The sequence below is a fragment of the Nomascus leucogenys genome, chromosome 7b, assembly GCF_006542625.1.
Source record: "Nomascus leucogenys isolate Asia chromosome 7b, Asia_NLE_v1, whole genome shotgun sequence".
Lineage (NCBI taxonomy): Eukaryota > Metazoa > Chordata > Mammalia > Primates > Hylobatidae > Nomascus > Nomascus leucogenys.
In genome coordinates, this window is record NC_044387.1 from 16620608 (window position 1) to 16648445 (window position 27838).

Genomic DNA, 27838 nt, shown 5'->3' on the forward strand with positions numbered 1-27838 from the left:
GAAATGGAGTCTCGCTCTGTTGCCAGGCTGGAGTGCAGTGGCGCTATCTTGGCTCACTGCAACCTCTGCCTCCTGGGTTCAAGCAATTCTCCTGCCTCAGCCTCCCGAGTAGCTGGGACTGCAGGAGCACACCACCATGCCCAACTAATTTTTGTATTTTTAGTAGAGACAGGGTTTCACCATGTTGGCCAGGGTGGTCTCAATATCTTGACCTCATGATCCACCCGCATTTTTTACAGAAACGTAGGACAAGGTGACAAGTGACTTATTTCCCCTGACAAAACCATCTGCATTCCTGACTTACCCTTTACTTTCAAAGGTACCAGAATTTGCTGCTTTTATCGTGCCCCAAATTCTGAGTCATCTGAACTTTGGTATTGCTGACAGGCATTCACTGAGAGAGGAGAAGTGTTGCTTGCCCAGCATGAGGCTGGATGCTATGCCTTCTCTGTGAATACTATAACATTGTAGACCCCCATTTTCCAGATGAGAAAACTAAGACTCAAGGAGGTTAAGTGAGTTACCTGAGGTCACACAGCTCATTAAAAGTAGAACCAGTTCTATAGCCCGGGCTTCAGGGCTCGACAAACTATGCCTCCTCCGTTGTTCTGTCCTGACGCTGGATTTTAGCAATCATGAACACTTCTGCTTCTAGGTGAGGAAAATGTCAGAGAAAAATGAACTCAGGCCTGGCTGACTCCATAGTCATGCACATTCATCAAACAGTTTTTGAATAATTACTGTGTTGTTACCACAGTAAAAAAGACATTGTCCCTGCCTCAAGGAGTTTCAGTCAAGTGCAGGAGAGGGGCATGGAAAGTTGAACCCAGCAGGATGACATGCTGTGCTAGAGGAAGGGAAACAGCTTGCTTCTTGCTTTGGGAGCCCCTAATCCAGCCTGGGGCTGTGGGGGTGGTGGTGGCTGGAAGGCAGTGATTTCTAAGTTGAGACTTGGAGGAGGAGGAGAGTGTGGACGGAGGTGGGGGAAGAGTGTGCTAGATATCATGCCGTCTCTAAGAGGGTGAGCTATTTGTAATAAATGTACCTGCTTCTTACCACATGTTCTTTCCCCCAAATTTCTTAATTTTCCACCTTTTCCTGGGGCTTTCTTTCTAAATACAAACTCATCCCATTGCCTCCTTTACAACTAATTGAACACTTGGACTTAATTGATTATGTATTAAGTTGGGGACGTGGAGCGACATTCAGGACTGGGCTCATGTTGAGATTAATTTATTCCTGTAGTCTTCCTGTTTTGCAGTGTAACTGAGTGCCTCACATGTGTGTTAAAAATAAAACAGAGAGTCAGGGCAATCTAATTAGACAGCTTAACCCATCACTCTGGTGTTCAGTCTTCACCCAGCTCTCCTGCTTTGATGGTAACCAAAATAGATGAATAAGTTAATCAAAGGTCTGATTAAGTAGCGCAGCTCTGCAGCATGGACTAATGATTGCCAAGCCTCAGTTCAGGCAGATTGTTAGAGGAGAGAGGAAGCTGAGCTGAGCTGAGCTCCAAAGGCCAGGGCTTTCATGGGGAAGATGTTTATAAAGCACATGGGAGGGAATTCCTCACTGAGTCCTCGGATCTTACGGTGATGGCTCACTCTAAAGGAAGGATAATGTAGTTTGGGGAAAGAACACAAACCTTCTCCTGGCAAATTCTGACTCTTAGAGCTTTGCATCTTGCTGGCTGTGGGGTGGTAGACAAATCGCCCACCTTCCTATGCCTGGCCGCCATCCATCATCCATCCATCCATCCATTCGTTCATCCATCCATCCATCCATCCATCTGTTCCAGATACGTGTTTTGTACCTATTATATACAAGGCATTGTGCTTTTTTTTTTTTTTTGAGACTGAGTTTCACTTTTGTTGCCCAGGCTGGAGTGCAATGGTGCGATCTCTGCTCACTGCAACCTCCGCCTCCCAGGTTCAAGTGATTCTCCTGCCTCAGCCTCCTGAGTAGCTAGGATTACAGGCATGCACCACCACACCCAGCTAATTTTGTATTTTTAGTAGAGATGGCATTTCTCCTTGTTGTTCAGGCTGGTCTTGAACTCCCAACCTCAGGTGATCTGCCCGCCTCAGCCTCCTAAAGTTCTGGGATTACAGGCGTGAGCCACCGCGCCCAGCCAAGGCATTGTGCCTTGATTTTGTTGTTGTTCATTTAATCTGCCCTTGTGTTAACTGTATGACTCTGTTGGTTGTGTGAGGTCTTTCCTTCTAGGTCCTCTCTTGCCCTAACCCTCACTTTATGCTCCATGAGGCTGATGCGTAAAGCATCTCTAATCTCACTTTTGCTCTGGTTTCCGTTAGGGTTGACCAGAGGTCTGCCCTCCCGGGAGACTGGTGGGCAGGAGGAGAGTGAGGTTGAGATGTTTTTTCCTGTTCTGGCTTATGGGTTGCCACAGGTAGGCTGTGTCCCTCTGCTGAAGGTCACTGCCTCAGCCAGGTGGCCTTACTCATACAGCAATTCTCTCTGGATTCCAGCATCTTCTGGCCTAGGCCCTTTTGGCCTTGGGGTGGTAATGGCCCCAAGTACTCTTCCCCTCCTCGGGTAACTGCACAGTTCTTGTTACTGCCCCTAATTCTGCATATACTTAGATTAAATAGTCCTTTACTAAATCTTCCTTAGATTCCCCAGGAGAGTGTGCTGTTTCCACCCACACCCTGCCTGATAGGATGAAGTAAGTGTAGCAACCTGGATGGAGCTGGAGGCCATTATCCTAAGTGAACTAACTCAGAAGCAGAAAATCAAATACCACATGTTCTCACAGGTGGAAGCTAAACAGTGGGCATACATGGATATAAAGTTGGAAATAACAGACACTGGGGTCTCCAAAAGAAGGGAGGGTGAGAGCTATGTGAGAGGTGAAAAATTGCCTGCTGGATACAGTGTTCAACATTCAGATGACAGGTATACTGGAAGTCCAGTCTCCACCATTACACAGTGTACCCATGTTACAAATATGCATGTGTGCCCCCAGAATCTAAAGTTAAAAATTTTTTTAAAAAGAAATCATGACCTTTATAAATAGCAGAAACTCAGAAAAGCTGAGCAAACCTGTCCAAGGTGACATGGCGATTAAGTGATGATACTAGAATCTAAATCCAGGCATGTCTGAATCTACCACCCAGGGTTTTTTGTTCTCCTGCATACATCCCAGAGACCCTTACCTTCATCTGGAAGCACTGAAAGAGGCACTGATAGCTAAATACATGGAATAAGATAGAGGGATCAGGAAGAAGGGCGGGAGCTTACTACTGAGTATATTTTGTGTACCAGGCCCTTGAGTCCTTTAATATCTTTTAATTTTCATACCACTGTGTGAAGTAGGCATCGTCTCCATTTTACCAACTTCTAAAAATGAGCAACTACTCTTAAAAAGGAAAATACTAAGTAACCACATTTTTTTCAAACATATCATAGTCTAGTGATGGTGGCACACAGGAGGCCGATTTAGGGAAGCTATGAGACAGGTTCCCCATGCTGACTCATGAGACCCATTCCATCTCTGAAACACACTCCATTTTACAGGTAAAGAAACCAAGGCTTAGAGAGATCAAATGCTCTGTGTGGGGCTAGAGCCCAGATTTGAACTCCTGTCCTTTTTCCCCTCCTCCATGATGCCTGGGTGTAAGGTGACAGGAACTCTTACACAGAGCTGGGGATGCTTTTTCTTGAAACTGATGAGAGGTGAAGCCAGCTGGACTTACTGGGTCAAGTGGGGACTTGGAGAAGTCTAGCTAAAGGATTGTAAATGCACCAATCAGCACTCTGTAAAAATGCACCATCAGTGCTCTGTGTCTAGCTAAAGGATTGTAAACACACACCAATCAGCACTCTGTAAAATACCAATCAGTGCTCTGTAAAATGGACCAGTTAGCAGGATGTGGGCAGGGACAAATAAGGGAATAAAAGCTGGCCACCCCAGCGAGCAGCGGCATCCATCTCGGGTTCCCTTCCAAGCTGTGGAAGCTTTGTTCTTTAGCTCTTCACAGTACATCTTGCTGCTGCTCACTCTTTGGGTCTCCGCCACCTTTAAGAGCTGTGATACTCACCACAAAGGTCCGAAGCTTCATTCTTGAAGTCAGCGAGACCAAGAACCCACCAGAAGGAACCAACTCTGGATGCAGTTTGATGTCTTGCTCAAATTTTTTTTCTTTCTCTTCATTAATTTGGGTGAATGTGTTTCATTTGGTTTGATTACACATAGTTGTTTTTAAGTAAAAGCAGTTTTAAAGCTTGCTTTTTTCCCCCTTAACATCATATGCAGGTTTTTAGAAATTACATCTTAATCCACATTGTTTTAAACAATTACATAGTATGCTATCAGAAAAAAAAGAGTGTCATGTTTGAATTAATTGTTCCATTTTGGGGCATTTTGATGGCTGTTCTTTGGTAACATGGTGATGAACATCTTTGGGAATAAAACTTTGGTGTCTAAAACAAAATTTTTAAATTTGAATTTTTTTAAGAACATCTCCTCAACATGGTATTGTAAGGTCAAAGGAGATGAATATTTTTTGGAATCCTGATAAGGTGGCCATATTCCCCATTTTAAAGGGTTCTATTGAAAGTGTTACCCTCTTGCAAATAAGTGTGCTTTGGCTCCCATGGAAACTCCCCACAGCAGCTAGGTTGGGGCCTCTGCCCACCTGCGAGCCATTGATTGTTCCGTTATGTTATGTGAGGATCATAATGTCAGTGCTCCATGGGTGGTTCATTTCTGTCCTACGTGTGTGTCCTCTACTGCTGTCAGGTGAAGAGTGTCGCATGATGACTAGGTCTTCCTTGTGGGTTTATCTGAGAATAAAGAGAAGGCAGCAGTAGTAATCTATTCAATTACAGTTTTAAAAGAATAAGCATAAGCTTTAACAATACTATTACCCACTAATCTTTAATGACACATAAATGGAATATGATTTAAAGAAATATACATACATAGGAACAATTTGATACTGGTTGCAAAAGTATATGTAGTGGGATTCAATTTTTGGACCTTTATGTTTTTGCATATCCTTTTTTTCTCTAGTGGATCTATTTAATTTCTATAATAACAAAAGTTTTATTTTAAAATCTCAACGTAGGTTTTGCACTAATAATTATTTCATAATTATTACTTTTCCTCTTCCTTAATTCAGATACGTTTTCCTCCAGAAAACTTCACATGTCAAAATGCAAATTATATAGATCTTTAAAAGAAAACTCATTCATTTATTCAACAAATTTTTATTGGATGCTTTTTGTGTGCTAGGCACTATTTATAATGTTTAAGCAAAGAATTAATATAGCGATTTTTTTTTCCCTTTCTCCGACTCCCTCTCTGCCTTGCTCTGTCTAGTCTGAAGTTTCCTGGATCCCCAATAAACATTACTCTGGGATTTATGGTCTGATGAAGCTTGTCCTGACGAAGACCCTTCCTGCCAACCTGGAGAGAGTCATCGTCCTTGACACGGATATCACCTTTGCCACTGACATTGCAGAGCTGTGGGCTGTGTTCCACAAGTTCAAAGGTAATGGTAGCCCATTTGTTTTTTCCCGATATCCTTGTAGGTATCAGCATGCCAAAAATAGGGGTTGACTCTTTAAAAAAGGTGAGGTCACCTCGAATGAGGTTGTGCTAATGTAGTGGGTAAGGAATTACAAATATGGTTCAATATCAACTCTGCTTGGATTTGAAAAATAATAGAGTAAAACAGAAACTTGTTTACATGTCTTTAGTCAATGAAGATGTTTTTAACAGATAAATATCAAATGTGTGTATTTTGTATGCAGATAGTGGAGTGTTCACAGACTGATCAGGACGTGTGTTCATTGGTTTTCTTTTTATCGAAGGATAGTCTAATTGCCGAGAAAGCCTGTGAGGTAGTAGAGATGATTATTGATTCTAGAGTTTTTGAAAATGTTATGGCTTTTGCTTTCATTAACGTTGTGGTTTATCATTTTAAGGAGATGTGTATGTTTGGCTTTACAAGACATTCTTTCTAGTCTGGTGGGTTTCTTTATAGCTATTATTGTAACTCTTGTCACGGCCTCAAGGTATATGAGAGTACCTAGTGGGAAATTGTGAGCTCAGTAGGTGTATTAACTGCGGCGTGGATATGTGAGAGAAGTGGCAGGTTAGCACAAATCTTAGGCTGTTATTTTAATACCCCTTTCCCAGGTATCTTTTTAAAAATTATATTATTTTAAAAATTCTTCTATACTGGATGAGTACAATGAGAAAGAAATTCAACAGTGAAATTTTTACTTCTTTTTTTTTTTTTTTAATTGCACACTGGCCCCTTCTGTGTTTAAAATCCCTTCTGCCATTCCTCTTAGCTCCATATCCTATGAAAGTAAAATACTACTTAATGATTTTAAATCCCAGCATTTTCATAAATCACAGGATATTCCTGTTGGTTTCTGTTTCTATTCATGAACAGAGAGTGAATTTCCTTGCCTGCCCCGGTCACTCCCTGCTTCCTTCTCAGGGCTTCTGAGCTCTGGGCTAATTGAGGAAAGTCTTCACCAAATCATGGGAATGACATTGTGATCCCCGGGACTCTTTCCCTTATCAGGATCAAAATTTACTTTTCTTATTCGTGTCAATAATGACACTAACAATGACATCATTTAGGACAGCTGTTGAAACTGAGTATGGCACAGCTCTCTAATCTTCATAGAACGTGTGGACGTGTCCTTTTGTTTCATAAAGAAAGAAACGGAAGCTTAGAGGGATACAGGCTTTTCCCAGAGTTGAGATCAGAGTGCCTGTGCCTTGGCTTCCATCTGCTGCTCTTTTCAAGTTCCCCTATCATGTCTGCTTGTTTTTCTCTTCCTGATCACAGTGAACTCACGAGGGGCAGTTTTTCTATAATTACATGGTGTTTTATTCATTTTCTTATGCTGATGTTGAGTGTTCAGTGATGCATTTCTTCACCTGGCGTTTATTGAATCCCTACTGGGTGTCAAGCAGTGTGGTTGGCTCTGCAAATGAGGAGATGAGTAATGAGGGGACAGTGAGAGTTGTCACCTCTCCTAGAGGGGGTTAGAGAAGGTAGCTGGGAAGGTGTCACGGAGGAGCTCCTAATTGTGCACTGTCTCATCAGGTGAGAATGGTGGTTGTATGCACTAGACTCCCACATTTTCCTTTGGGAATAAAGACCTTATTACACCAGCTGCTGGGAGCAGTCCATGCAGAGGGGGCTCTCTAAAAAGGCATCAGCCCTTTTTGCAGTTGCCTCTGTTGAAGTGAGTGGCCATGCCTGTGGCCACACCCCTTCCTGGGACGCCGCACATCATGGAATGGCTGATGAACATGAGATCCTGCAGGATCATCTGCCGCACTCGGATACTGCCTCACAGGCCGATTTTCCCCTCTGCCTAGTCCTGCTTTCTCCCCTTCCCTTTCATAGGTGCTGTTCTCAAGAGCTCTCTCTAATAAATCTTTTGTATGCTGACATCCATCTCAGGGTCTTTTTCCAAAGAAACTCAACCCGCACCATATATTTAGAGCTGTAAGTCTCCATTGGATAAGTATAACCACCATAGTCACCAGAACAGGTCATCAGAGATTGTAGAGCTGTAGCTAGGAAATCACATTTATTCTCTTGCAGCTTGCAATGGCTATAGTGCTAGTGGGGCTCTGTAGCCAATAACAACATGAATTATCATGGTTATTTTAAATACGCTGATAACATCCGTGGAAGGGAAGGCACCAGAGCTCTCGCTGCTCCCATAGCTGGCCCAAGGACTTGATTTGGAGGACTCTCAGATTCAAGGCAGCTCCTGGGGTTGAGCAGGGTATATGGGCCAAGGTCAGGACAGGAACAAGGTAAATTTGAATGCAAGGAGCTGAGTTAATGGGCTGCATTTTGTTTGTTCATTCTTTTGTTGGTTTATTTCTAGCGTTTGTTAGGCCCCCACTGTGAAGAGGAATACATTAGATGCTGTTGTTATCTAAAGCTCTTGAGAACACAGCACCTGCCTTCAAGGAACTCAAAAACAAGGCAGAGTGCATTGCGTTTTTATCTGTCACCAGCAAAGGAGTACAAAACATCAGAGGTTTTCCCATGCCCACCCTAATTTTTCTGGAAAAATACAGAGATGAAAAGAAAATAAGTAAAGCTCATCTCTTCTCCATATGCCCCTATTTTGTATCACTTTTGTATGTGTGTGATTGTTTTTCTAAACCAAACTATTAGAAGCCAGGTCATGGAATAGGAAGAAAGCCTGTTAGGTCAGGCCCATAGATGTAGAATGTTCTGATCCAAGAGTGTCCTTCATAAAGGCAACTTCATAAAGGCAATTGTCGTTGACATCCTTCACTGTAAACAGTTGGAGTGATGTTGATACAATGTGGCCTGGCTGATTTTTCTCTCTTTGAGAACAGCTGGTTGTCTGGGGTTGCAGTGGCTCTTGGTCAGATCTCCCATAGACTTGATTCCTTTGTAGCGCTGTGAAAGCCCCTTGTTCCTAAATTCATTACTGGGAGAATTACGAAGAAGCCTTTTTAAGAACTTAGACCCATCCTCAGCCTCTACCAGAAGAAGCCTCTTAGAGATGTCCCCATCTTCCCTGAGCTCGACTTCAGCTAAGTAGCAGATACCTCCCTCCCATGTCAGCCGTTTGCACCTTTACCCAGCCTGCACCAACAGCTGGAAGATTTTCAGAACCACCAATTCTTAGCGGAAAGAATCAGACATACCATTATTGGCCGGGGTCAGGAGCCACCCATTTGGTCAATATTTACTGAGCTCCTTCTAGGTGCCACATAGCTTACTGTAGGGACTGTTGCAGGAATAAGACTGTTTGGTGAGCCCCTAGCTACACCGGGGTGCTAGGACCAGAATGGCTAGCAGCCCTGTCCTAACAGAACGTTCAGGGGAGCTGGATATGGGTATGGTATGCTTCTCACGAGATACTTCTGGTATACCTGGCAGGGGTCCCTCACATGGGAAACTTATTTTTATAGGCAGAAGTCCTTGCAGCTCTTGTCTGACCTGTGTTCAGTTTACACCTGTCTGACCACCAACTACTCTGCCACTGGGAGCCTGACCTTGTCCTCTCCCTGGCATACCAGGGAAAACCGGCCTGGGGCAGCCCCTGGTTCTTCAATGGAAGGTGCAAATTCAACACACCATTATGATGGTGGAGCTGGTGAGGAGGCAAGTGGCTAAATGAGTGTTTGTAAAACAGAGGGAAGGCTAACTACCATTTCTTAAGCACGTCTTAGTTTCTAGGCACTGAGCTAGAAGGTTTGCACACTTGAAAGTTAAATAAGCTGGTGGCTCACGCCTGTAATCCCAGCACTTTGGGAGGCCGAGGCGGGCGGATCACGAGGTCAGGAGATCGAAACCATCCTGGCTAACACGGTGAAACCCCGTCTCTACTAAAAATACAAAAAATTAGCCGGGCATGGTGGTGGGCGCCTGTAGTCCCAGCTACTCGGGAGGCTGAGGCAGGAGAATGGCATGAACCCGGGAGACGGAGCTTGCAGTGAGCTGAGATCGCACCACTGCACTCCATCCTGGGCAACAGAGCAAGACTCAAAAAAGAAAGAAAGTTAAATAAACTGGGCTCAAGAGAGGTTAAATTACTTTTCATGCTCAGAGAGCTATTACATAGCAAAACTGAACCCTAATCCATACGGCTTTGGAGTCTGCTCTGTCTGCTGACCCAGGAGGCCGTGCTGCACTTAGAACGGGTGTGACTGCCAAGTATGTGTCACCTTGGACCCTTGAGTGCCTTAGTTTTTACTGCACAAAACACTGGAAGTAATATGTGATTGTCATCATTTGGGGAGGCTGTTGTGAAGGCATAAATAATAAATACACATCTGAAGCTTTTGGAAGAAGGCTGTGCTGAATATTCAAGATAGTGTTTTGATCCATAAGCACAGATGCCTCCCCTCTAAGAGGATGTTATTGCCACAGTGTAAAATTCTCACCCTACAGCAGGTATGGTCAAACTATCCAGCGTACGTGGGCACTACCTTCCTCACCCTCACGGCACCGCAGATGTGCCATGCCACTGGGTATCCTTCAGGGCCTGATGGACTGACTCTGTGTGTTTCCTTACAGCCAACATGTTTAAGCACTTAGTCTGTGCCAGCCACTCTGTTAAGGACTTTATGGATAAAATCATTTAATCCTCACAACCCTCCCATGAAGTGATTACTGTTCATGTTCGTGTTTTAGAGATTTGGGAGCTGATGCTTAGGGAGGCACAGTTTACCTGGAGCCTCACATTTCTTAAGTCATGACACCAAGATTTGAACCCAAACGGTCTAACTCTGAATCCACTCCTCTTTACTCTGTACCCTCCTTTCCCTTGAAGAGGAGTAAGAGAAATCATTGTCATGTGGGTGGAGTTAAGAGTGTCTTTGGAGAGACCGAAGTTAGATTTGTGAAAGAACTCAAAGTGACCATATACACACCAGTTTGTAGAGGGCGGGCCCAAGGCGATCTAGGCATTCAGAGAACAAAAACAGGGAAGCAACATTAGCATAGAAAAGTGTAGTTTTCCCAGGATTCGAGAAATAAAATCTCAGTCTCCAGAATTCTGGCCCAACATGTGACTTCCCAGAACATCATCTTTAAGTAGCTGGAGTTGGGGTCCAAGAGCTCTACCCAGAGACCCAGCATGTCCAGAGAATAAGGCAGATCACCCTGATGACTCTGTCACCATGGGCAGATGCTGTGGCCTGAAGGTTTGTGTCCTCGCAAAGTTCCTATGTTGAAACCTAACCCCCAGTGCAATGACGTTAAGAGCTAAGAGTGATTAGCTCATGACAGCTGGATGAATGGGGTTAGTACCATTATAAAAGAGGCTTGACAGACGTTGTTCGTCCCTTATATGTGAGGACACAATAAAAGGGATACCAACAGCAGGGTGCGGTAGCTCACGTTTGTAATCCCAGCACTTTGGGAGGCCGAGGGGTGTGGATCACCTGAGGTCAGGAGTTCAAGACCAGCCTGGCCAACATGGCGAAACCCCATCTCTACTAAAAATACAAAAATTAGCTGGGCGTGGTGGTGCATGCCTGTAATCCCAGCTATTCAGGAGGCTGAGGCAATAGAATCACTTGAAACCAGGAGGCAGAGGTTGCAGTATGCCGAGATTACACCATTGCACTCCAGCCTGGGCAACAGAGCGAGACTGTGTCTCAAAGAAAAAAAGGGGTACCATCAATGAAGCAGAGAGTTCTCACCATGCATCTGATCTGCTGGAGACTTAATCTTGGACTTCCCAGCCTCTAGAACTGCAAGCAATAAATTTCTGTTGCTTATAAATTACCCGGTGTCAGATATTTTGTTATAGCAGCTCAAACTGAATAAGACAGCAGGTTATCTTAGTTGATTTAGGCTCAGAGAAGGAATAATGCTAACAGGGTCTTTGTGAGAATTGCACAAGATAATATGCATTATTTTTCCACATTCCATTTTCTCTAAGGACTCCTGCCAGAGTGAATGGGATGATGGCGGACATCGTTAATGTGTGTCTGCTCCATTACCTCACAGTTCTGTCCACAGAGCCGTTGGGGCTGTACAATAATATAGAAAAGCTGAACATGAAGAATATCGAAGTATTACTTTTGAAAAGACATTTGTAGAAATTTTATGCTTATAATCAGTTGCCTCGAAGGAGTTTTTAATACTCTTTGAAGTTTCTTCAGGACTCGTCTTTCTTTGTTACCTTGCCGCCCTGCCTGTCTCCTCTGATGGAATTGGAGGAGACAGAAGAGCTTAGCAAAAAGAGACCAAGTTTCAAGTCCCTGTTGGTCTACTTTATCAGCAAGGTGATCTTAGGGAGGTCATTGAGCCACTCTTGACCTCGCCTCTGCACCTGTAGAAAGAAGATACTGATATCTGCTCACAGTGGTTGTGTGAAATTTGAGGAGGTAATTCAGTGATCCTGGTACCTAACGGACACTTGGACCTTGTGTGTTTCTTTCCCCTTTCCTTCCTCCTCTCTCCTGTGGTTAAGTTTGGTATTGTCCCGTTGGCCCCTTTTTCTTTGACTTTAAGTCTCCTTTCCTGCCCTCCCTTATCTCCAAATGAAGCTCAGTGTCCCCCGCCCTGTTAGCCTATAGGACAGGAATCAAAGAAGACCTTTCAAGACAATCCCATGACCTCATGCCAGTCAGATTTTCCTGATTAAAGCCTTTTCTTCTTGGCTGGCCCAGTGTGCCCCCTTCTAGGGCCCAGCATAGACAGATTCCCACGCATCTCACATTCACTCCTGACAGTTCCTAAACTTGAGAGACTGTTTTGCCACAGGGAAGAAAAACATAAATTTTAAAAGATGAAATTCTCAAAGTGCTTTAAAATGACACCAACAGCCGGTGTCTGTAGAGGTGATGTGCTCCTGGTACAGAAGGCGCTGGAACTCAGCTGGGAAAGAGAGAGGCTGGGCCTGTTCTTGGTCAGCAATCATACAGTTTTGCTAAAAGTCCTGGGCGTTTATTTTTAATCTGTACTGGGCCTTTAGAAGTTCTCCTGGGCCGGGCGCAGTGGCTCGTACCCATAATCCCAGCACTTTGGGAGGCTAAGGCGGGTGGATCACCTGAGGTCAGGAGTTCGAGACTAGCCTGGCAAACATGGCGAAACCCCATCTCTACTAAAAATATAAAAAATTAGCCAGGCGTGGTGGCAGTCACCTGTAATTCCAGCTACTTGGGAGGCTAAGGCAGGAGAATTGCTTGAAACCTGGAGGCAGAGGTTGCAGTGACCCAAGATTGCACCACTACACTCCCGCCTGGGAGACAGAGCGAGACTCTGTCTCAAAAAATAAATACCTAAAAAGTTCTCCTGCACTCCCAGTATTGATAAAGTTCCCTCCTCACTACCAGTTTTCATGGTTTTGTTTAGGTCTTTAACATCCTCTAGCTCCTAGTTGATTTTCCACTGGGAGAATTTTGACGACCTCTTCCATTATTTCCTCCTTGTACTCTCCTGCTTTCTCTGCCTCTCTCTTAACCAGCCTGCCTTCTACTCAGAATCAGAAACTAGCGCTTTGACTTTCTTGATAGACACTACTGGTTCTTCCATTGGTCCAGCCAAGATGTACACCATCGAAGCAACACCAAGGATTTTTTTCCCTGGTAGAATTGGGTGAAGAGGTTTTAATTATTTTCAGATTAACTTTGAAGCAAATCTGCCCTGTCTTACTATATTAGAAAGATCATTTAACTTCACAGAGCCTCATTTTTGTTGTCCTATAAAAGTGAGGGAATGCATAATAATGGCCCCATAGGGTTTATTTTGGTGATTAAGTCAGATAATGGCTCTGTATTACACAATACCTAATAAGTGATAGTTGCCTTCTTTTCTTTCTATGTCTTAGGGTTGTTTGTTTGTGAAACAGAATCTCACTCTCTTGCCAGGCTGGAGTGCAGTGGCACAATGTCGGCTCACTGCAACCTCTGCCTCCCGGGTTCAAGTGATTCCCCTGCCTCAGCCTCCCAAGTAGCTGGGACTACAGGTGTGCACCACCACACCTGGCTGATTTTTTTGTATTTTAGTGGAGACAGGGTTTCCCCATGTTGGCCAGGCTGGTCTCGATCTCCTGACCTCATAATCTGCCCACCTCGGCCTCCCAAAGTGCTGGGATCACAGTCATGAACCACTGCGGCTAGCCTCTTTTTTTTTTTTTTTTTTCTTGTTCTTCAGCCTGAAATTTTGGAGAGTTCACAGACCAGAAACCAACCCTAACCTTTCCCTATCTTCCTGAGTTCCTTTCTCCCTCCTTCCCTCCTTCCCTGCCTCCCTGCCTTCCTGCCTGCCTGCCTCCCTCCCTCACTTCCTTCCTTCCTCCCTCCTTCCCTCCCTCACTTCCTTCCTTCCTCCCTCCCTCCCTCCCTCACTTCCTTCCTTCTTCCCTCCCTCCCTCACTCACTTCCTTCCTTCTTCCCTCCCTCCCTCCCTCACTTCCTTCCTTCTTCCCTCCCTCCCTCCCTCCCTCACTTCCTTCCTTCCTCCCTCCCTCCCTCACTTCCTTCCTTCCTCCCTCCCTCCCTCACTTCCTTCCTTCCTCCCTCCCTCCCTCCCTCCCTCACTTCCTTCCTTCCTCCCTCCCTCCCTCCCTCCCTCACTTCCTTCCTTCCTTCCTTCGCTGCCTGCTGCACCCATTCAGTCATTCATTCTTTCATTAATTTACTACCTTCTGAGGCTCTTGGCCTGCCCTAGGCCCTGGGGGTAAAATATTAACTGAGACAGACCCAGCCCTACCCTCCTCTTGCTAATATCAATTAAATGTGTTTTATGTGTCATGCCCTGAACCATCTCATTTAGCCTTCATAAAACTCTTTAAGTTTGTTGCCTGAAGTGGCAAAACCTGGACTGAAGCCAGGCTGATCTCAGAGCCGACACTTAACCTCTAGATTCTAGATACATCTGAACACATGGTTACATGCAAGTGTAGAAAGTCTCTTGAAAGGGAAAAGTCAGGGTGAGGTCGAATCACATTTTAGGGAAAGCATTGCTAGTGAGGGAAGTTGGAGGGAGTCAGGAGGGCTTCTAAAGGGAGAGAGGTGGATGCATTGGCCTCTGTTCTCACTTAGGGGGAGCAACATATGCGAATACCTGAGATCCAGAGAGAGATTAGAGAGAGTGATACAGACGGAAACCGAAATAAACAAATAAACATTCAATCTACACTTTTTTGAGATGGAGTCTGTCTCTCTCCACCCACTCTGGAGTGCAGTGGTGTGATCTCCACTCACTGCAACCTCCACCTCCCGGGCTCAGGCGATTCTTCTGTCTCAGCCTCCTGAGTAGCTGGGATTACAGGAATGTGCCACCACACCTGGCTAATTTTTTGTATTTTTAGTAGAGATGTGGTTTCACCATGTTAGCCAGGCTGGTCTCAAAATCCTGACGTCAGTCGATCGGCCTGTCTCGGCCTCCCAAAGTGCTGGGATTACAAGCATGAGCCACCACGCCCACCCCTCAATCTACTTTTCAAACAGACCAGACAGGCTCCTACCTTTGGCCATTTGCTCTAATGTTCCCTGTACCTGGAATGCTTCTCCTCCAGATCATTCCCTATCTTGCTACCATAATGCCCTTCGAGTCTTTGCCCAAACCTCAGCTTCTCAGCAAGGCTTTCCCTGACTGTCCCATTGAATCCTACACCTGAGACACCATCCCATTTTTCTCCACTGCTCTTTCATATTTTTTTTCATTTTTTTAATGAGTATGTAATTACTTGTCAAGAGGGCTGCTCTGTCTCACCCCGTAGGCAGCACAGACCCAGGTACCAGGATACAGCTGGCTCCATCTGGTTATTGTGTGTTCTTTCTAGGGACCTCCCACGGATACCAAAATATCAGATGCTCAAGTCCCCGATATATAAAAAATTGCATTTGCACATCATCTGTGGACATCCTCCTGTACACTTTAAATCATCTCTAGATTATTTATAATTCCTAATACAATGTAAATGCTAAGTAAATAGTTGTTAGACTGTATTGTTTAGGGAATAGTAAGAAGACAAAAAAATCTGTGTATATTCAGTACAGAGGCAATTTTCTTTTCAAATATTCTCAGTCCAGGTTGGTTGAATCCACAGATGCAGAATCCATGGGTGTGGTGGGCTAACTCTTTGTAAGCACCAGGAAGGCAGGGATCTTTGTCTGTTTTGTGCCTGATGTGTCCCAGCACCCAGAACAGTGCCTGACACGTAGAAGGTGCCCAATAAATATTTGTCAAATGAACAAGTAAAGTGGATGTTTCTTGGTGAAGTGAGTGGTGGGGAATACGGCAAGAGAGGTATAAAGGGTCTTATTAAGTGTTAGCTTTGGGTCTTCTCCAAAGGTCATTGAAAGACAGTTTAGAAGATTTGAAAAGATCCCTTTGGCTGACATGTGGGGGTGATCTAAAAAGTGAGACAGGAAAACAGTACTTTCAAAAAGAGTTGGCAGCAGGCAGGAGGCTTCAGTCTCAGCAAAAGACTATTGTGGCCCATAGCGGGATGTTAACCTTGGAGTCAGAGCAAGGGATGCAGATTAGAGATGAATGGGGACGTAGAGTGAATAGCGCCGGATGGCGAGTTCGGTTTTGGACATGCAGAGATGGGGTAAACAGGTCTAGATCCTACAAGAAGGGTCGGGGCTAGGGGTCTCTTCAGGTGTTTGTTGTTGTTGTTGTTCTTAATAAACCTGAAATAGGGCTTTTTTGGTGTTAAAATAGGTATTCTCACCAGATTGTTACAGTTTCCTTTTCTGGATGGCCAGGTGAGCTCCAGTGTAGAATCCAGTTGGGCAGCCCTGTAGTGCGCAGTCCTGCAGGGAGAGCAGAGGGGATTTGATGAATCTAACACAGGGCTCGTTGGATGGGGGCAGGATGAAATCAGCAAGCACAAAGACTGGGCACGGTATGATTGGCAAGCTGTGATTTGCGAGGAGCAATCGAATGGATGCTGAGCAGAATTTGTGAGGAGGGATCACTGGACTCGCCCTGAATGTGTCCTGAGCTCCTCCTTGTACAGCCCACACCCAGTGAATGATGTTCGCTGCTGCCTCCAGCTGCCGCTGCGTTGTAAAGTCAGCCATGCCCTGGGTCCCTGGCTCTATGCTGCTTACTGGATGGGAGTGAGGAGACTCATGGATCCATCACCAGGATTCCACGGACCTCTCTATCAGTTGTGGGGCTTTCTTAGACACACAGGGCTCAGACTATCAGGGAAGTGAGCTAGAGGACACTTTTAGGCTCCTCACCAAGGGGAAGAAAGACATCTCTGGAGGTAGACTTGAGATGTTTCTTTCCCCACTCGCTTTCCCAACTCAAGTATTCACTCTCAGTGGGGAGAGACAGATGTGTCAAGGGGCCTTCCTTGGGGTTGCTTTGCATCCTCTTGCCATCTTTGCAACGTCAGGGTGCTGCTCAACTCTAAACGTCTGTTTCCTGTGGGCAAGATGGGGAGAATGATACCTGTGGGGTATTGATGTGAGGGTAACGTGACATGATATATTTCAAAATCTTAGTGCTGTACCTGACACAGTAAGCTCTTGACAGTGTTAGCTTCTGCTGTTATTAATATTAGAGCTATTTTGTTTTGTTTTGTTTTGTTTTTGTGACAGGGTCTTGTTGTGTCACCCAGGCTGGAATGCAGTCATGGGATCATAGCTCATTGCCACCTGAAATTCCTGGACTCAAGGGATTCTCCCACCTCAGTTTCCAGAGTAGTTGAGACTGTAGGCATGTGCTACCGCGTCCGGCTATTTTTTTTTTTTTTTTTTTTTTTTTTTGGCAGACACAGGGTCTCACTCTGTTCCCCAGGCTGGTCTCAAATTCCTGGGCTCAAGCAATCCTCCCGCCTCAGCTTCCCAAAGTGCTGGGATTACAGGTGTAAGCCACTGTGCCCAGCTCAGTCATTTTATTGTAATAACAATAAGGTGGCTGTCTACATACCTCTAAACAATTCAGGATGGGAGAGGTTCTTAATATCAGAGGAGACAATACAAGGCCTTGGAGTAAACACATTTCCAAAAATAATCTCAATCAAGATGGGGAAAGAAGCCTGAGAAATGGTTATGTAAAAGCATAGGAGTTGGGGGTTTGCTCCTAATTGGAAAGAGCTGGCTGTGTGTCACAGTGGCGAAAGTACAGGCTGTAGAGTGGGATGATTCCAAGACCTGGGTTTGAGGCCCCATGCTTCCATGCACTTTACAATTCAGCTTCTCATTCTCAATGGGAATATTATGTTAGGAGCAAAATATGTAATTCACCTAGTATTTTGCAGGTATTTTGTCATCTTAGTTCTGTGATACAGGACTTTGCACATTTTCCCATTTCCGAAACTGAGATGTGACTTACAAAAGCAACTTGACAGATGGTCTTTTTCTCCTGGCAAATGTTTTGATATATCGTACAATCAGCAGCCTCTTAGAATCCAGAAAATATGTTGTGATTATTTTTATTAGCAATATCTCCCTAGCTTTTCTTTTTATCTTTGAGTTGTACGGGGGAGAAGGAGGGCGAGTAGGACCATAGACTAAAGAAGAAAGAGCTGAGTCAGTCAAAGAGAGGATCTGGGGGTCTTAGCAGACTCTTCCTTCATTAGCTTTTATTGTTTGACCACAGGGTCCTGGAGCATCTGCACCACTGCTATTTTTTTTTTCTTTTGTAAATATCCTGCTTGTGTCTCCCATGTAGGAATAGGTGCCATCTCTTGGTAAGCCCTCCCATGTGGAGACCAACTGTCTGTTTCCTGGAAGCAAGTGTTTGTATAGGTTAGGGGCAAGGAGAGAGGTGAGGTCAAGGGACAGAGTGGTGGTACAGAAACATTTGGGATTTCTTTGAGAATATCAGGAAGAAATATTGAAAAGCAGAACAGCATTAAATCCAGAACTCCAGGAAGCTGCTCTGCCATGATGTCTCTTCTTGCTCATTCAGACATTTATAAATATTTATTGAGCACCTACTTGTTACCATATGCACAAGTTATACTCTTTAATGCTCAGTCCGTTAGAAATTCATATGACTGACTTTGCCTTCCTTGAAAAGATCTCATATTTCTGGGAACATTTTATTATTACCCGTGATTAATGTGAATTTTTTAGCTAGATCACTTTTTTTTTTTTTTTTTTTTTTTTTTTTTTTTTTTTGCGATGGAGCCTTGCTCTGTCACTCAGGCTGGAGTGCAGTGGCGCAATCTCGGCTCACTGCAAGCTCCGCCTCCCGGGTTAACACCATTCTCCTGCCTTAGCTTCCCAAGTGGCTGGGACTACAGGCGCCCATCATCACGCCCAGCTAAATTTTTTTGTATTTTTAGTAGAGATGGGGTTGCTAGATAACTTTTAACATCAGCTGCTTTGAGTTCAAGAGATTTTGATGGCAGACACAGCTATTGTGGATGCATAGAGGGGACAGGGCTTTCCAAGGACATTCTGGACAAAGAGGGTGAGTGAGTAGGTTAGGACCTGATAAAGGCAATAAACAAATCCCTTGAGGCAAGAAACAAATGGCTTATTGAATGAATTTATGGAGATAAAATCCACACCTTTAGAATCATGTGCTAAGAAAAGAAGCCAGTTTCCTTTTTCTTGTTTGTTCTAGATGTATCTTTGCTGGGAATCCTATGTGAAAGTCAGGGTTACTCCTACTGTCCGTAAGCAACAGGCCAAATTGAATTAATAGCCATGTGAAGGCTAAGCAGCAACCTCATGATCATTGACAGCTCTGCCTTTTGAACAGTAATTCAGAGCCATGGGGAGGAGGGTAGCTGAAGTATTGGAATTACCAGTAGGGTCTTTTCAAATTGCACAGGTTTGTGTCCACTCTTAGCTCTCCGCAGTGGCCTGCTCATCACCAGTGACTGGAGAATCTTTGCCTTAGTACAGGGTTTCTCCATGTTGGCACTATTGATATTTTGGGCTGTATATGTCCTTGTGTGTTTTTAACAGTTGTACAAATGTATGGGGTACATATACAATTTTATTACATGTGTAGATTTTGTAGTGGTGAAGTCAGGGCTTTTAGGGTATCTATTATAGGAATAATGCACATTATACACATTAATTTCTCATCATCCACCCCCTTCCCATCCCTTCACCCTTCTGAGTTTCCACTGTCTGTTTTTCCCCTCTCTACATCCATGTGTACACATTTTTTAGCTCCCATTTATAAATGAGAGCATGTGATATTTGACTTTCCCTGTCTGGCTTGTTTCACTTAGACAGTAACCTCCAGTTCCACCCATGTTGTTTCAGAAGACATGATTTTATTCTTTTTTGTGGCTAAATAGTATTTCGTTGTACTGTGATATACATCTGTATACCACATTTGCATTATCCATTGATGGGAGCATCGGTTGATTTCATGTCTTTGCTATTGTGAGTAGTGTTGTGATAAACATGAGTGCACGTGTCTTTCTTATATAATGATTTCTTTTTCCTTTGGTTAGATACCCAGTGGTGGGATTGCTAGATTGAATGGCAGTTCTATTGTTAGTTCTTTGAGAAATCTCCATAGTGTTTTCTTCTAATTTACATTCCCACCAGCAGTGTATAAGAGTTCCCTTGGCCGGGCGCGGTGGCTCACGCTTGTAATCCCAGCACTTTGGGAGGCCGAGGCGGGCGGATCATGAGGTCAGGAGATCGAGACCACGGTGAAACCCCGTCTCTACTAAAAATACAAAAAAATTAGCCGGGCGTGGTGGTGGGCGCCTGTAGTCCCAGCTACTCGGAGAGGCTGAGGCAGGAGAATGGCGTGAACCCGGGAGGCGGAGCTTGCAGTGAGCCGAGATCGCACCACTGCACTCCAGCCTGGGCAACAGAGCGAGACTTCGTCCAAAAAAAAAAAAAGAAAATGTGGCACATATACACCATGGAATACTATGCAGCCATAAAAAAAGGATGAGTTCATGTCCTTTGCAGCAACATGGATGAAGCGGGAAACCATCATTCTGAGCAAACTATCATAAGGACAGAAAACCAAACATTGCATGTTCTCACTCATAGTTGGGAACTGAACAATGAGAACACTTGGACACAGGGCGGGGAACATCACAACTTCTTTTTCAGTTCATAATTCATAGTCCTTGATCCATGTGCTCTTTGACTTGACTTTTCTTAAACTCCTGTTGTATGTGCTTCTGACTTGCTTTCCCTTCTTATTTGTAATCCACGCTAGCCTCAAAAGATGCATGAACTGTGAATTTTCACTTCCAGGGCCACAGATAGTTGAACATTAGTAGTGAATTTCCTCTTTCAGAAGATAAATAAATGCATTCATTCCCCTGGATCTGGAAGGATACACAATACCAAGAGAAAGTGTGATCAAATTAACCAGACTCAAAAGCATTCACATCCACAAAAGGGCACAGATTCAGTTAGGACCCATTAGAATTTATGATCTTCCCTCGAAATTACAAGAGGGAACAACTTGCAGCTCATCTGCATATCTGTGAAGAGAGAAACCAGTGTATGCCATTCTATGACTATCAAGAAGACGTAACTTTATTTTTTCCTCCTAAATGCGTATACATAGATTATTAGAAGCATCTAATATATGACAAAGACATACATGGCCTGTCAATGAAGACAAATATGCTGGTCTCTTCTCTGCACCATGCGCTGGGCTTGCCCATCTGGAAGGATGCAGCAGGCAGAGAGGTATGTATGTAGGGTCCTTATTGAGATGAATGGAGGGTCCTTATTGAAATAAGTGGAGGGGCCTTTTAGAGGAACACTGTCAACCAGAGTAGGTCCTGGTGGAAATTACCAGCTTCCCTAGAAGCAAAGGGATACTTTTTTCATTAATAACCACCTCCATCAGAAAAGGAAGGTCTGGCTTTTATTTTCTTATTTGCCTTCTCGTGAATTTTAGGACAAAGAAGGCATGATGAATTTAGGCTTCTCTTCTTTACTGCTTAGATGTCAAAAATGACCACAGGTCATATCCCATGGTAGCAAAAATTCTTATGAGATAAAAGAGAAGATTCCCCAAATCCAGCCAATAATCCTCTTTTTAAATTTTATTTTTGAGACGTTGTATACTACAATATAAATAACAGAAGGAGCCTATATTAGTCCGTTCTCACACTGCTATAAAGAAATACCTGAGCCGGGCACGGTGGCTCACGCCTGTAATCCCAGCACTTTGGGAGGCCGAGGCAGGTGGATCACCTGAGGTAGGGAGTTCAAGACCAGCCTAACCAACATGGAGAAACCCTGTCTCTCCTAAAAATACAAAATTAGCCAGGTGTGGTGGCACATGCCTGAAATCCCAGCTACTCCGGAGGCTGAGGCAGGAGAATCGCCTGAACCCGGGAGGTGGAGATTGCAGTGAGCAGAGATTGCACCATTGCACTCCAGCCTGGGTGACAGAGCGAAAAGTCCATTTCAAAAAAAAAAAAAAAATGGAGTACCTGAGACTGGGTAGTTTATATGAAAAGTGGTTTAATTGGCTCACAGTTCTGCAGGCTGTACGGGAAGCATGGCAGTATCTCTTTCTTGGGAGGTCTCAGGGAGCTTACAGTCATGGCAGAAGGCAGAGCGGGGGCAGGCATCTTACATGGCAGGAGCAAACGCAAAAGAGCGTAGGGGAAGGTGCTACACATTTTTTAAAAACCAGATCTCATGAGAACTCTATCACTGGAATACCAAGGGATGGTGCTAAACCATTCATGAAAGATCCACCCCAGTGAACCATTCACTTCCCAGTAGGCCCCACCTCCAACGTTGGGGATCACAATTGAACATGAGATTTGGGTGGGGACACAGATCCAAACCATATAAGAGTCCTTGAAACACCTGCCTTATATTGGAAGTTGGGGAGTGGGGTAGGGTTGGTCAGCAGTGATGGACTTTTTATTTTCTTTATTAAAAATAATTTTTTTATGGCAACAGTTTTAGATTACAGAAAAATTATGAAGATAATACAGAGAGTTCTGATATACCCTACAGCCTGTTCCTCTTGTTATTAATATGGTACTTTTTTTTTTTTTTTTTGGAGACAGAATCTCACTCTGTCATCCAGGCTGGAGTGCAATGGTGCAATTTCAGCTCACTGCGACCTCCGACTCCTGGATTCAAGCAATTCTCCTTCCTCAGCCCCCTGAGTAGCTGGGATTACAGGCACATGCCAACACGCCCAGCTATTTTTTTTTTTTTTTTTTTAGTAGAGGTGGGGTTTCACCATGTTGGTCAGGCTGGTCTCGAACTCTTGACCTCGTGATCCACCTGCCTCGGCCTCCTAAAGTGCTGGGATTACAGGCGTGAGCCATGAGAACCTGCTTTTAAGAAGCCTGGTATGGTCTAGACCAGGGGTCCTCAAACCGTGGACCCCAGACCGGTGTGGTCTATGACCTGTTAGGAACCAGGCGAGCAAGCATTACAGCCCCCCTTCACCTCCTGTCAGATCAGCACTGGGATTAGATTCTCATAGTAGCTAGCGCAAACCCTGTTGTGAGCTGCGCGTGCGAGGGATCTAGGTTGCATGCACCTTATGAAAATCTAGCTAATGCCTGATTATCTGATATCTGAGGTGGAACAGTTTCATCCCCAAACCATCCTACCTTCCCCCCCACCACCCTTCATGGAAAATTGTCTTCCATGAAACTGGTCCGTGGTGCCAAAAAGGTTGGGGACTGCTGTACATACAGTTTAGGTATTCTACATACATTAGCTTCTTTCATCTTCACAAAAGACCCGGTAGACAACAGTCCAGTCCGCATTTTAGAAGAGAAAAAAAAATGCTTAAAAAGGTTAAATAATATTAAATACTATAATCATCTAACTGGCAAGTGGCAGAGCCAAGATTACAACCATCTCGACTATTACGAGTTGATTTATTCCACAGGTTTTGAAGCACTGTTCCTCATCAATCTCTAAATCAGTACTGAATTTGTAAGAATAGATAAGATGGGCTGGGTGTGGTGGCTCATGCCTGTAATTCCAGCACTTTGGGAGGCCAAGGTGGGCGGATAACCTGAGGTCAGGAGTTCGAGACCAGCCTGGCCAACGTTGTGAAACCCCATCTCTACTAAAAATACAAAAATCAGCCGGATATGGTGGCACACACCTGTAGTCCCAGCTACTTGGGAGGCTGAGGCTGAGAATTTCTTGAACACAGGAGGCATAGGTTGCAGTGAGCCGAGATCGCACCATTGCACTCCAGCCTGGGTGACAGAGTGAGACTGTGTCTCAAAAAAAAAATAAAAAAATAAAAAAAAGAATGGATAAGATGGTCCACCTGCCTTCATGGAGGTCCCGTTCTGAGAATTCAGAAGGGCAGACAAAGATAAAGGACTATGGTGAGAGAAAAGGGGGCATGTGCCAAACATAATGGTGTTGCCATGGAGAGACAGTCATTAATTTCGGAACCTGGGAAAGACATCCCCCATAACCTAAGAGAAATTGGTCCTTGTTGATTGGCTGGAGATCTCCACCTGGGAAAAGGGGAACGAATAGGCCATTCCAAACAAAAGGCACAGAATGGACCAAAGGCAGGAAGGCACGATAGAGCATGGTGTGTTCCCTATGTCACTTGCATTCCCTATGGCTGTAATATTTAGTACAAACAATCAGGTGGTTGGTGAGAGGGGTGGGTTTGGGAAGGTGATGGCAGATCGAAAAGTAGGTAGGAGCTAGGTCATGGAGGATTTAGCATGCTGTACCATGCCAAGGAGTTTGGCCTTTTCTGGAAGACAGTGAAAATCCACTGACAGTCTCATAAGAAGAAGACTGACCAGGTCATACTAATCAGTCCTCAGTGTAGAAAGGTGAGTGTGCGCTAGTCAGAGAAATGGTTTGGAGGAACCAAAAACAGAGCGTCCAATTAGGAAGCCATGTCGATAATTCATGTAAGGGATGATCATGGCCTGAACTAAGGCAGAGGTTGAGTGCAACAGCAGAATCAAATGCTATTAAAGGGTTAAAGTGGGTGTCCAGGGCACCTGCCATGGCTCACGCCTGTAATCCCAGCACTTTGGGAGGCCAAGGCTGGTGGATCCCTTGAGCTCAGGAGTTCAAAACCAGCCTGGGCAACATGGCGAAACCCTGCCCATACAAAACATATAAAAATTAGCTGGGTGTTGGCTGGGCGCTGGGGCTCATGCCTGTAATCCTAGCACTTTGGGAAGCCGAGGCGGACAGATCACTTGAGGTCAGAAGTTCGAGACCAGCCTGGCCAACATCTCTGCAAAAAATACAATAGGCATGGTGGTGTGGGCCTGTAGTCCCAGCTACTTGGAAGGCTGAGGCAGGAGAATCACTTGAACCTGGGAGGTGGAGGTTGCAATGAGCTGAGATCGCACCACTGCACTCCAGCCTGGGCGACAGAGCGAGACTCCGACTCAAAAGAAATGTGTGTGTGTGTGTGTGTGTGTGTGTGTGTGTGTGTGTATTAGCTGGGTGTAGTGGTGCACACCTGTAGTCCCAGCTACTTGAGAGGCTGAGTTGAACCCAGGACGCTGCGGCTGCAGTGAGCTGAGATCATACCACTGCCCTCCAGCCTAGGCAACAGAATGAGACCCTGTCTCTAAAAAAGAAAAAAAAAAAAAAAGAAAAGGAAAGACATAGGTGTTCTGGTCAGGTGTAGTACAAAAGAAAAATGATTTGTACATGACCTACTTTCCCAGTTTACAGATTAGGTGGGGAATACAAAAGGAAGCGCAGATTTAGAGTGAGAGAATGAATTCGTCTCTTCTATGTCTGTGATTTTTCTTTTTGTTGTTGTGGTTTTGATGTTTCACTATAACACGTGCTTCCTCATAATATACTGCGTTTGTGCTCTACTGTGGTAGTTGTGGTGTTCTGCCTGCTCAGCATACATTTCTTCCTTCCAGTAACATCAGCAGAATGGCTGTTTTTCTGTTGAAAACCATATCTCTCCTTGCTTGTTTCAGTTGGTTTTTAGTGTGTGCGAGGGGTGTTGATCTCATCCCTGGCTGAAGGGATAAGGCCATGACTCAGTCTTGGCCAGCTGCAAGACCACAGACATCTCCCTGGCTGTAGTGATTGGTTTAGGGCAGATATGTGGCCCAAGCTGAGCCGATCAGAACTAGTAAGCATTACGCCAAGGCTTTTTGCTAGCGCTGTTGGGAAAGGTACTCTGTTGTTGTTGTTGCTGTTATTGTTTTGAGACAGGGTCTTGCTCCGTTTGCCCAGGCTGGAGTGCAGCGGTGTGATCTCAGCTCACTGCAGCCTCCACCTCCAGGGTTCAAGTGATTCTCCTTCTTCAGCCTCCCAAGTAGCTGGGATTACAGGTGTACCACTACACCTGGCTAATTTTTATAATTTTAGTAGAGATGGAGTTTCACCATGTTGACCAGGCAGGTCTCAAACTCCTTACCTCAGGGGATCCACCGGCCTCAGCCTCCCCAAAGTGCTGGGATTACAGGCGTGAGCCACCATGCCTGGCGGAAAGGTACTCTTTCCACTCTATGTGCTAAACTATGATGAAGCAAAGCTGGAACCACCATTTGTCATTTTGACACCGCCAGGGGTTTCCAAGACCACCCCTAAATTCACTAGGGGTTTGCTAGGAGGACTCACAAGACTCAGTGTATGTCATACTCACAGATATGATTTATTACAGCAAAAAGGTGTAAGGCAGAATCCACAAAGGAAAGAGGCTCATGGGGTGAAGTCCAGAGGAAACCAGGCTCAAGCTTCAAGAGTCCTCCCCCAGTGGAGTCACACGGGACATGCCAATTCCCCCAACAATACGTTGTGACAACACACGTGAAATGTTGCCCAAGAGGGAATCTCATGAATGACTCAGCACCCAGGATTTTTACTGGGGGCTGGTCATGTGGACATCATCTAGGAAATAGCAAAATTCTAGACTCCTAGAAGGAAAGCAGGCATTTATCGTAAACCATTTTGTTTGCACAATTTAGACACAGTGAGCTCTTAGAGAATAGCAGGACGCTTCCCAAAACCCCAATTCTCAGATGCCAGCCAAGGGCCAGTCTTGCAAGCAGTTCATCGTTCTAAGACGGCAGTGTCAAGCCTGCTGTGTTACCTCTTTCCTACACAGTCACTTTGTCTGAGAGGGCAAACAGATCTGAGAGCTTGAAAAGAGAAGACAGATTTTAGATTACATTGTGTTGGAGTCTCTAGTTCCAGCCATGCCTGAAGCAAAATTTCTCTTTTCAAAAATTGCTGAAGTCTCAGTACAGTCTCTGTCACTTGCAACCTTAAGAAGCATGCTGGCTGATAGAACCCATGCTAAGTAAATAAAACGTTTTCTTTTGACTTCTTTTCCACTTACTACCATCATTGTTTCCCTTCTTAAATTGTCAGAGCCTCCTTATTGACAGGGCTTTTACCCCCATAGCCTATCATAGTACCCAGCTTATCATAGACATTTGTAAATTTTTGATGCATGAATGAGTTTTCTGTAGCCGTTTAGAGGATTAATCTGTTTAGATGGAAAAGGTCGTATCTGCAGCCTATTTATCCATGAAAGTGACCTAAATTAAAATTCTGACCGAGCTGAATTATCTCTTTGATCTTCCCTTTTACAAATTCCTCTTCACTGAGAAATTGGCCACCGCTCTTATTAAGTAGTACTTCCTACTTGGGCTCACCGTCCTGGGCCTTTTTTTTTTTTTTTTTTTTTCTTTTTTGGCCTAATTAACTGTGTCACCATTCAAGCCAATTAGGTGTGTGCCTTATTGGGAGATCAATTAAAAAATAAATGAGTGTCAAAGTGGAAAGGGATGTGTCGAAAGATAAATTTTCTTTCCAGTCTTGTACAGAAGCAGTGGGAAACGGAGCATTTTGTAGTGCTTTACTGACATGCACACATGTAGGAAAGAAGGACTGGAAGGGATCTTAGAGGTCATGAGTTAGCTCAGTGCCTTTTGTTGCAAAGGTCAAGAAGGTTCTAGGAAGGTCTAAGAAGGTCTTTGACTTGGATGATGCAATTTCAAGAGGACTTCGCTTGGATACAAGTCTGTGTTTCATCTTTACTAGCTGCAGGCGAGTCCCTCTACCTTTCTGAGCCTAAGCTATCTGTTCAGTAAGTACTTCACAGAATGACTATAGAAAGCATGAATGATTAGTAAAATAAATGGATTTGAGTAGGTGGGCCCAATGTCTCTTTCAGTTCTATGGATCTGATGCAAATTCACACTGTAAGGGGCAAAGCCAGAACCATATAAATGCGAGCATCTTTGGTACCTCTCTTGTCCTCATACCCTACATTTATCTTCCAGTAAGTCCTGCTGGCTCTGCCTTCAAGGTTCTATATACCTATCCAAGCCTAATAGATACTAAAATATTAGTTATTGAATAAACAATATTAGGTCTCTGGCCTCTGGGCTCTTTGGATTCTACGATATATTTTTCTCCCTTCTGTTCCTTTAAAGGAGCAAATAACAGGGACCCTGAAGTCAC

At 44.5% G+C, this 27838-nt stretch overlaps 1 protein-coding gene across 2 annotated transcripts in view; it reads left to right on the top strand.

Moving 5' to 3' along the window:
- The window catches only part of LARGE1 (LARGE xylosyl- and glucuronyltransferase 1), a 645394-nt gene that overhangs the window by 350775 nt on the left and 266781 nt on the right, over positions 1-27838 (top strand). For both annotated transcript variants that reach the window (XM_030815681.1, XM_030815680.1), the window contains exon 6: positions 5345-5516. In XM_030815681.1, coding sequence (XP_030671541.1) covers positions 5345-5516 — 172 coding nt within the window. The remainder of the gene's footprint in view (positions 1-5344; positions 5517-27838) is intronic.